Below are 10,739 nucleotides of genomic sequence, written 5' to 3'. Positions count from 1 at the left end.
AGAAGGTGGGCATGGCGTTTTTGCAAAATCACCCCGGATCGAGTAGTATTCACCCTAAGATTGACTATGTGGCGGTCAAAGCGAGCTGGCGGCCGCTGACTCGGCCAAGTCAGCGAATATAGACGAAATTGTACATACGGATCAAAGTGAACCCTGTGTGTAAGTACATGAACCGTAGTATGGGTATTTTAAAGTAATGGTACCAAAGTGTCATCCGGCTAAAGTTTTGTGAGTGAATTTTTCTCGGGCTCAAACCCCTAGCCCCCGACGAACCCAACCTAGGGTTTCCGCTTCCAGCATGCCCCGCTGCTGACCTACCACCTTCCATGGCGCTGGCATCCTTGTCCCTGCCATGAACACGGACGCACTACTCCGCTTTAATTGCCGCAAGCGCTGCCTACCGGCTGACGGTCGCCTCGACGACCACTGGCGCGGCCAGCAGCGCAAGCGCCGCGGCGTGCGCGTCCTCGTTCCCGACTGCTTCCTCGTGCCCCCGCCGGAAGCCAAATCCGCTGATTTCGACATGTGGGACTACATCTGCAGCATCCCCGACAGGCTGGGATGGGGCAACGGCCTGAGGCTGCTCAAGGGCTGGGTCCGTGCGTCGAAGGATGTGCCGCAGGATCCGTCGGATCTCACGTGTCTCACCAAGAATAGCGATGTGAAGCCAGGGCGCGTGGTGGTCGCGGGGAATTGGAAAGTAGATGACCCCGTGAAGGTCGCCTTGAAGGCAGCGGCGCCGCCTCCTCCTCGGCGGGAAAAGGTGAAACCGTATTGGAAGTATCTCCACGAGGAGACGAGACATAATGACAAGAGCTTGGGCGAGATCGACGCCCGGGTGGCTCTTCTGGAGAAGACGCTTGAGGAGCAGAGGAGGGTGGCTCTTCTGGAGAAGACGCTTGAAGAGCAGAGGAGGGTGGCTCTTCTGGAGAAGACGCTTGAGGAGCAGAGGACGCTGGCTGAGCCGCCTAAGGAGGTATGTTTTATCGGCGCCTTTTTATGTTGGTATATGCAGGGTGAGTAGGAAGATTACGTTCATGGACGATAGCTCTGTAAGGGAACCCACGTTGCAAGAGTGGACAAATTGATAAATGAGGGATATGCCAACTGGATTTGCATTAGGCTTTAGAGAAAACTAGTGTTGCCCCAATCGAAAAACATGCATTGAATTTGCGAAAGAAATGGAGAAGGCATAGCGAAATAGCGCGCAATCTGAAGGTGTCAAATCTGGTTTGCTTCATGAAGTTTTAAAAGAGGCAACCTGAGTGGTCCTCTTCTGTTTCTTTTCTCTTTAATGGGTGGCTGATTGACCTGCTTGGTCGCGACAACCTTATATTCTCCATTAACCCTTTGATTTATGTGTGTTGATCTGTCTTCAGGATCTGTCTCAATTCTTTGTACCTATAACTGCTGAAGATGAAATGGAAGTTCAGGATTGTTTGTATGGTAATGGTTCAAGGTACGTTTGATGACAATTGCATCTTGTTTGAAGCTTTCCTATATACTTCCTCTGTACAGAAATATAACATTGCCCCTTTTCTCTTACAGTAGCAAAGTCCTGGTGCTGCATGAACCGTCTAACATTGAGGTTAGCAGGGAAAAAATTCGGTGTTTGAGACCACATGGCTGGTTAAATGATGAGGTAAATATTCATCTTAAATGTACTAAACCATCTTCACTGATTGCAAACATGTAAGCTTTACACTGATATTTTCATGCGTAATGGGGAAAGTGATTCCTGTTGTTTTCAGGTCATTAATTTGTACCTTGAATTGTTAAAGGAGAGGGGAATGAGAGAACCAAAAAGGTTCTTGAAATGCCATTTCTTCAATACATTTTTTTATAAGAAGGTTAGAATACATGCACCTTGTGTTTTCTCCTATTGAATGTGCAGAGTGTCATATTAAATATTTGCATATCTTTCCTGTGTTCTATGGATTCGTTTGTTTTTGCATTTCTTCTAATCACATGCCGACTTAGGATTAGTTGCAATATGCTTGATGAGCGGTTTAGATACTGTGGTTAGTGCTCGAAGGTTGCTATGTTGTACCTTGGTTCTGGCTCAATTTATGGACATGCATTAGCTTATCACTTAGTGTATGTTCCATGCTGCTTATGCCTGTCACTTTATAAATTACTAGTAAGATGCCCGTGCTACGCAACAGAATCACAAAAGACGATGTGGAACATTATTTACTTAAATTGTACTCCCTCTGTAAAGAAATATAAGATCGTTACAGAGGGAGTAGTCAAGAGCGAGTACATTGCTAAAAAACAATAATAAAATGTACCGAGATATTGATCAAAGTGATGTTATATTGTTGATCAATACACGTCGAGCACAGTCGAACCTATGGTTTCCAACTAAAAACCCCTTCTTCTAAGCCAAACGGTTTCTTCTCCATATTCACCTTTCAGGAGGGCTTCCTGTGCTTTATCAGTCCTTGCTCTATCCTGTAGTGCATAGAGCATGTGACAAAGAAAATCTTTCCACACACACATTTGGTAATTGCAATGATAATCCAAATAAGTCTCTGTCTTCAGCTCCTCTTCGCTTAACATGTGCTTCACCCTCCAGCCCACACACCATTCTCTGCTAGAAATAGTGACATATTAAGCACGTCACTTTAACCTAACCTTTACTATCAATAATAGAAGAACGACAATGCGCCAATACCAATACTTGTCCCCATGAATCTGTGCAATGTAGGGGTGGCGGCTACTGACTGAACCTGCTAGCACATTTTCTATTCGGTCACCCTTCCATGTCATGCATCGTCATCTCTCCATGTCTGTGAGCATTATATGAAGTAGCATGCCGCCCATGGGTAAACATGATGGTGAATGGCATCTCAAACAAATTGATATTCTAGCGTTCCAAATCACTTAATTGTATCCTTGTAGCATAGAATTCTGCAATATTGCAAGTGTGTCAGTCAATACCAAATATTGCTAAAACAGTTTGCTAAGTGCATTATAGTCCCACAAACATATCACAATCAGCAATCGGCCAAGAGAAAGAACATGGAAAAAAAGGAAAACGTAATTAAAAGTACTTGATATAAAACTTGAATACATAAGAGAGTATATACAGGTTCAAACCGTATTGTATGCACATGCATAATTGGCACTGGGAAAATTATGGTACAAAAAAGCACAGAAAACACAAAAGAGATAACACACAATGTCCGTTGGTGCACTAAGATAGACTACAACGAAAATAATTTGCTACCATGGGAGATAGATGCACACGGCTGGATAGGATGACGCCTGTGGTAGACCGTACCAGCTAGTCCATCCTCCACATCTTAACCACACAAAGCACATTTGATAGGTTCTGTAATATATTTAGGCAAAAGGGGGAAATGTGCCTATAGAGGGTCCATAGTATACCTAGACAAAGGAACAAACAATTGACAACACTTGCGATGCATTTTATACGGAATGCACACTAACTGATGGAGATGTACCTATCAAACAAAGCCGACAGACATTTTATAGAACTACACAGTGACTTGCATCGTCCAGTTTTGATGTCAACTCAGCAATAAAAGTGGCATCCTTGTCTAATAGTAGTATATTCCCAAACCGATCTATATCATTGCTAAATTTTGGGGTGCCAACAAATTATTTGACCACAAAGTTATGGCAGGCATGGTATTGAGGTCAATTGCACAAATAGGCATTGCTTAACAAAGATGAAGCGGGAGTTGTTGATATGTAGAGACGTTCTTACTCTTCATCAGAAGTAGATTAGATGTTGAAGGGCAACAAAAAACATATATTCTTTCCTCTTTATGTCTAACAAAACTCCCGCTTTATAAGTCTGTGTGCTTCCTCAGTATTTCAGTTTCTGCACCTACAAAAGGGGGCTGCTAGGAATCAGCCGGCTGATCTTAGAAAAGATCAGCCGCCTTCCTAGCCGTCGATTTGCGTTGATTAGGGCCACTTGTTTCCCGAACCACGCCATCACAATACGCTCGTGTCTCCTCCGTCGCGACTGCATGTGCAACGCAGAATCCTCGCCTCCAGGCTCCAGCGCGGCACGACACGCATAGCTCCGGCGAGAACCGTAGCTACCTGACTTGCAGCATCAACTCTTGCTTGCACTAGCGCAGCGCTCAGGTTGCAGCGGCCGCGTCGCCGTATCTCAGAGCAAAACGTCAGCGAGCTCGCTACGCACTGGCAAGCTCCGGGATTGCAGCACCAGCAACTATGCTGCTGTGACCATCCCTTGAAGCATCGGCGATGCTCTGACGGCCCGGCAATGCCCCATTGCAACGCTGACGATGCTCCGGCGGCCCGGAATGCTCCATTGGAACAATCGCGAGGTTTCTTTCGGCCTAGCGAAGCTCCATTGAAGCAGCGGCGAGGTTCGTCGGCCTAGCGAAGCTCCATTGAAGCACTGGCGAGGTTCCGTCGGCCCGGCGAAGCTCCATTGAAGCACCGACGAGGTTCCGGTGGCCCGGCGAAGCTCCATTGAAGCACCGGCGAGATGTCGTCGGACCGGCGAAGCTCCATTGAAGCACCGGCGAGGTTACGTCGGCCCGACGAAGCCACATTGCAGCCGCGCGCGGAGCTCCAACGAAATCAGCCGTGCTCCATTGAAGCCGCGCACGGAGCTCCAACGACTCTGGCGGCGCTTCATTGCAGCCCCAGGCACGCTCCATTGCAGCGCCGGTGGCGAGCTGCGCGACGGGATTGAAGAGCTCCTCCATGGACGGCTGCAAAACGCGGGCGTCTGCAGCATGGTGCCCGCTGCAAAACGAAGGGGTGCAGCAGCAGCGCGCGGCGCCGGCGCAGCTTCTCAGTGCGGTGGTTGGAGGAGTTGGGCAGAGAGGTGGGAGAAGGAACGAGGCAGGAGACGAGGCGGTCTGGCTGTGTGAGAGAAAAGATAACGATAGAAACGAGTGGCTCCAGAGGAAAAGCAGTGCGTCGTGCGTGGAACCACCGCGACGCGTGGCCTCCAGCGAATCATCCGGTTGTTTTTAAACGATTTCCCCTACAAAAAGGTGGGGATATTGCTAGGAGGGTATTCATGCTAGAATGCTTATGGCGGGTTTGGAACAACTTAGTATTGTGCATAAGCCAGCTGCCTACATAAGTTAGAAGATGAAAAGTCTAATACTCCTGAATTTTTAGTTACCACCATACCAAATGTTACACCATCACGCTACAGGATACTTGCCTGTTTCTGAACTTTAACAATCTATTGTTTGAATAAACACTTAGAAACAAAAATCATAATTTGTCAGATTCCACGATCCATGACATGAGTAGTAACCACCGTCCACAGCCCATGACCATTGAAATAACATCTATGTAGAAAGAGTTCTGGATGCAATTAGTCGAATAAATCATATTTCTTACCAGCTAGCTAGGAAAGAATGTGCAAATCCAAATTATGAACTGTCTAATTATTTAACATTTGCACTAACTTGCATTTAAGGAAGAATAAACTGCTAACTGCACATCATCCACTGTTTTGGTAGTTGCTGCTCCCGTATACACATAATGCAGAGAACAAAACTGCTCTCTGTAGTTTCTTCTCAATATGCACATATTCAGAGAGAAATAATTAACTGCTCTATCTCAACTCAGCAAGAACGCACTGATGTAACTGGACGTAGAGAATACCTGGAGGGAAGTTGACGACCAGGTTGTTAATCCGACCACGTGAGTGACTCCTGCGGCAGCCTGTAGGCGATTTAGGGGCAGCGGCGGGACGAGCTGATGCTGGTATTGGGGCCAGCTCCATTGGATCCACGAGCTGTGCATCCGCATACGTGGCGGCCTGGCTAGGTGTCGGTCAACTCATGTGTAGTGGCCGTGGAGGTCTGTAGACTAACTCGAGCCAGCTGCCATATGAGCTCACCCTGGGATTGGGGTGATTTCCACCAGATCCGGCAGCTTGGCACCCTCGTATACGGAGGGCAGAAAAATCGAGCATCTCGTTTGTAGGTTTGGTGGCTTGCTCGGGACGACGGAGATAAGCTTTGGATGGGCGAGCTAGGGGCGGAGGCGCAGAAGAATGGGGCGTTGTAGGCGGCGCAGATGTGGATGGTGGCTAGATGGAGGGGGCATTGGCACACAGGTGGCCGGTGGAGGGGCCGGCGGCGGCGGCGGCGGCGGTTCTAGCCTTTTAGGTGTTGATGGATACGGAGTCGTAGGCCTAGAGGTCAGGAGGTGGGCGGCTTGAGCTGGGAAGGGATGGGGATTGGGGTTGGACGGGAAAGATCAAGCAGTTCCGTGAAAATTTGGGCAGAGTGGCGGGCATGTTTCTGCAAATGTGCCATGCCTTGCATTTGCACGCGTTAGATGGAAATCTGATGGTCTGAAATCATAGATGGCAGGTGCACCTCACACCATCATCACTAACTGAGATTTTTATGTGAGTATAGATGTGGTTCAAAAGTATCTGTTTGGCCACAAATTCTTGTAATATTATCAAGGACTCACGGCCTCGTAATATACTGTGGAAACATCTATTTTTTTAAGCTAAATTATACTTATGTCACTTTTGTGTGACCATTATAGATACATCTTTGGTCATTGATATTAGGATGTTTGAATATACCATGATTGACCTCCTGGGTTTCCTAATTTGAATTTTTTACTTGGGGCATCTGTTTGGAATACATTAGATTGCCCTCCTGAGTAGTCACAATCAGGAAAGTTTCACTTCATGCATGCCATGGACACACACATTTTTGAATGGAGAGTAGTTCTCTGTCTGCCTTATTTGGTTCCTTTTGTTGTGTTGTTACTTGATTTTGAGACCTTTCATTGGAAATTAGACTAGATATCATGCATTTCAGCCTTGATTTTCATTTGGATAAAATTGATTACCATCTAATTCAGCCCTGTTTATTTTCTGAATTCTTGCTCAGCTTGCTTGTGGAAAAACTGGATATGACTACAAATCTGTAAAAAGATGGACTACCTCCAGGAAGTTGGGTTATGAGCTCATTGAATGTGATAAAGTAAAGTGGATGCTGTGTTCTTTAATTTTCTATTGTTACTGCACGTGCTTATTTCTTATGTTCAGAATTTACTTTGCAGATCTTTGTCCCCGTACATCAAAATGTGCATTGGTGTTTGGCAATTATAAACATGAAGGCGAAGACAGTACAATATCTTGATTCTCTTGGCGGCGATGATCTTCGTGTATACGAAATGCTGGTAACTTCCTTTTTTCATATTTTTTCTTCCAGAAAAGACACCCAAAGGGCATGTTAGATCTGATAATTATCAAGGAAAACAGTAGCTAGTACAATGGAAAGACAATTGGTAACAGTAGCTAGTACAAGGGCAACAACAACAACAACAAGAAAACCTTCAGTCCCAAAGAAGTTGGGATAGGCAATTGGACGCAAAATGACCAGTAAAATAAAACTACATTGAAAATAATACTAGTCATCTTCCTTCGATAGTACTCCACCCTCCGGATATTGAAAATTGCACTGAACCGACAACAAAGGAAACAGACACCTGCAAACGCCCTCTCCATACTAGGCTTTGAAGACCACAATAGCCACTCACCGCTTGAAACGAAGAAACCGCTGAAGGAACATCGGTTGGGTCGTCACCCCACGCAGCACAGGCTTACAATTCTTCACCACGAGTCCATAGGGTTGGAGAAACCGGGCGACAAATCAAAAGAAGATGCCGAAATTGCCACACCAAGATCCAACCAACAGCTTCTCATGATTGACACACCAACTGCCAAGATCCGTAGAGAGCGAGATACGGCAACACCTACCCTCATAGGCCCTTTGTCGAACAAATCAAAAGAAGATGCCGAAGTCGCCACACCAAGATGCGACCAACAGCTTCCCTTGATTGACGCACCAACTGCCAAGATCTGAAGAGCCAATGGATATGGCAACACCTACCCTCACAGGCCCTTCGTCGGCGTCAAATTGGATGACGTCGAGGTAGGGAGAGGCTGGAAAGACCTTATTCCAATGCGCCATCATCACCACTCGCCACCACTCGGCCAATGTCACCAGGAAACCAACCTAGTAAAAAAAACCCTACTAGAACTAAGGAAAATGAAGTGGACAGGTCCTCACTCCTCTTGCCGCCGACGAGACTGCTGGATGGGCGATAAGATGGGGACCGTGGCAGCGGTGTGAAGAAGGCTTTGGATGACGGATAGGGTTGGGAGGAGGGAGTTCTGCGTTAGAACTGAATTTTTATGTACTGCCTCTATTCTTTTTTTACTTACTAGAATCCTTGTTGTCGAACTTTTTAAAGATTTCCTTGCAAAGAGAACTTTCTAAATTTGACTGTTTAGATTTATTAATTTTTAGACTAGCTATAAAATTGAATCATTAGATTTATCATTAAAAAGTATATGTTAATTCCACTAATACATCGTAATGGGAAGTTCAAAAGTAGCATGCTAAAGACTTTGAAAAGTCATACATGATGTAAAAAGAAAGCAGGGAGTTATTTTTTAGATGAAAAGGGCGAACAGCTGGCAGTAGATGAATCAAATGCACCCTGGTTCCATTCCAATTTGGGAGTGCTTATTTTTCATGAAAGTTAGTTAAATATATAAATAACATTTTTTTAGTTTAACTTAAGTAAAACTATTGGTGCACCTCTTCCAAATGTCAAATGTTAAATTAGGGGGAAACCATATGTTTATGGGCCTCTGCACATGTGCTATGCTCTGGGAGAATTCACCTGATCTTGGTTCTTTCTATCTGCTAGAAGTACTAAATAATACTATCTCCATTAGGCATTTCCGTCTAATTCTTGCTTATAAATTGAGTAATGTAATGGTGTTTCTTCTTTACTCCATATACAGGCTAGATATATTGTGGATGAAGTGAAGGACAAGAGTAATAAAGAGATTGACATAAGTTCTTGGACCAAAGAATCTATTGATCGTATTCCTTTACAAGAGAATGGGTACGTCTTGTTTACACTAATGATCATTTAATGTGTAAACTCACTATTTATGGGTAATATCCGCTTTCAGTTCCTGTAACCATAATTTGTTGAGTATTAGTATCATTTACTCCCTCTGATCCAAAATAAGTGTCACGGTTTTGAACTAGTTTTGAACTGGAGTTAGTTCAAAACTGCGTCACTTTTTATGGATCGGAGGTAGTAGTACATATGCACCATCTGTATATGTCCTTTCTTTGAAATCCATGTTTAGTTGGCTGGTCGTGCACAAAGTATGTTTTAAACTTAAAGATCAATTTTGATGAGTCTTCAATTATTTCAGGTGGGATTGTGGTATGTTTATGCTCAAGTACATTGATTTCCACAGCAGAGGAGTCGGCTTATCTTTTGGTCAGGTGAGTAAATTTGATCTGCCAAAAATTTAGCACTGGATTTGTTTCTGGGACTGTATGGAGATGCTTATTCTAGATTGATGCATACACATTGGGGCTAAAGTATAAAATGGCGGAAGCTGGTCTATCTTAAGGTGATTATATGGTATGAATGCTTATGCACATTAGTTTGTGAACTGCAGGAACACATGGAATACTTTCGGAGGAGAACAGCTAAGGAAATCTTAAGACTAAGGGCTGACTAAGTCTTCTCTTTGGAAAATAAAGACAATTAAGTTCTGCAAATATTAATTATTGGGCCATTCTCCAAAACTGTGCCTTCACTCTTGGATGTTGATGGCAAAGATAGAAAATGTCCATTCCCCTGAGAAACTGAAGAATTGTCGATCGTGACCTATAACTGCTGGCGTTGAAGGATGCCGATGCTAACAAATTTCTGTAAAGCTCTTCTATATATGGATTTGATTGGCAGGAGCAGGAAAAAGGAAAGAAATCTTGAGTAGGGTTTTGAGATTTTTTTTTGTAACTTAGAGAAGCCTAGTATTAAACCAGTGGCGTCTTCTGTTAACTCGCTTTTGTTTCAGAGTTGGAAAAATTCTTTTTCCTGTTTTGTTAGCTTTGATGGCAAAAAAATCTGAAGTTTTGGTCCGATTTCTGTATCTATTCACCGCAGTGACATTTGATCGCTCATGTAGAGTTTTGGTAATTGTAGTGGCAGCTTAGTTTTCAGACAAATAATCCCAAATAAGGCATCGTGGCCAAAATATCAGTCGTATCTTTTTGTGCTGTTTGCTCTGGAAAACCGGACTAAAACCACATAACAAACACATGCGCAATATTGTCCACGGCAGTGCCAAGTTACATGGGCACTGACACAAAAACTTGACACCCGCCTCTGAGAAGAATTATGTGTCGTAGTCATCTACTCCCTCCGTTCCGAATTACTTGTCATAGATATGGGTATATCTAGATGTATTTTAGTTCTAGATACTTTTATTTCGGCAACGAGTAATTTAGAACGGAGGGAGTAGGTGTCATCGTCATCCTCTCGAGACTCGATGACTCCGACTTTGATAGGCACGAACTAGACTCTCGATTACTTGGCAACAATTCTCACAGGAATATGATTTAGGTGGCGGTTACAACTCGATTGCATGTGTTGTGGCTAGGGTTCATGTGAAATGGGGAACGGTAGTAGGTAGCCAAGCCGCTGGGTGCCTGATCCTCTGGATGGTTCTCTCCCAGCGATGCAAGTTAAGTAGTAGGAGGAAGGAGTTGGACCGCGGTTACCCAGTCCGGCCCGCTGACTCGTGGGTTGGCAACTCGTGGACGCTTGGCCCGTGCATCGTTGGCCCCTTGAGCTCCTGTGGATGGTCCCATCTTGTCAGGGGCGCTGACATCCCCCTCTTCTTGACGTGCGGCTTG

At 44.7% G+C, this 10,739-nt stretch overlaps 1 protein-coding gene across 1 annotated transcript; it reads left to right on the top strand.

Moving 5' to 3' along the window:
* Window positions 1-214: 214 nt before the first annotated feature.
* On the top strand, window positions 215-10,086 carry LOC125551384 (putative ubiquitin-like-specific protease 1B). Its single transcript, XM_048714585.1, has 9 exons — window positions 215-976; window positions 1,380-1,459; window positions 1,549-1,642; window positions 1,752-1,850; window positions 6,891-6,983; window positions 7,063-7,182; window positions 8,819-8,922; window positions 9,245-9,317; window positions 9,497-10,086. Exons 1-9 carry the CDS (start codon window positions 353-355, stop codon window positions 9,557-9,559), a joined length of 1,350 nt encoding a protein of 449 aa, XP_048570542.1. The 5' UTR covers window positions 215-352; the 3' UTR covers window positions 9,560-10,086.
* Window positions 10,087-10,739: the final 653 nt, after the last annotated feature.

This window comes from Triticum urartu, chromosome 4, assembly GCF_003073215.2.
Source record: "Triticum urartu cultivar G1812 chromosome 4, Tu2.1, whole genome shotgun sequence".
Lineage (NCBI taxonomy): Eukaryota > Viridiplantae > Streptophyta > Magnoliopsida > Poales > Poaceae > Triticum > Triticum urartu.
Note: the sequence above shows the minus strand (reverse complement) of the source record. Positions and strands in the feature narration are given on the sequence as shown.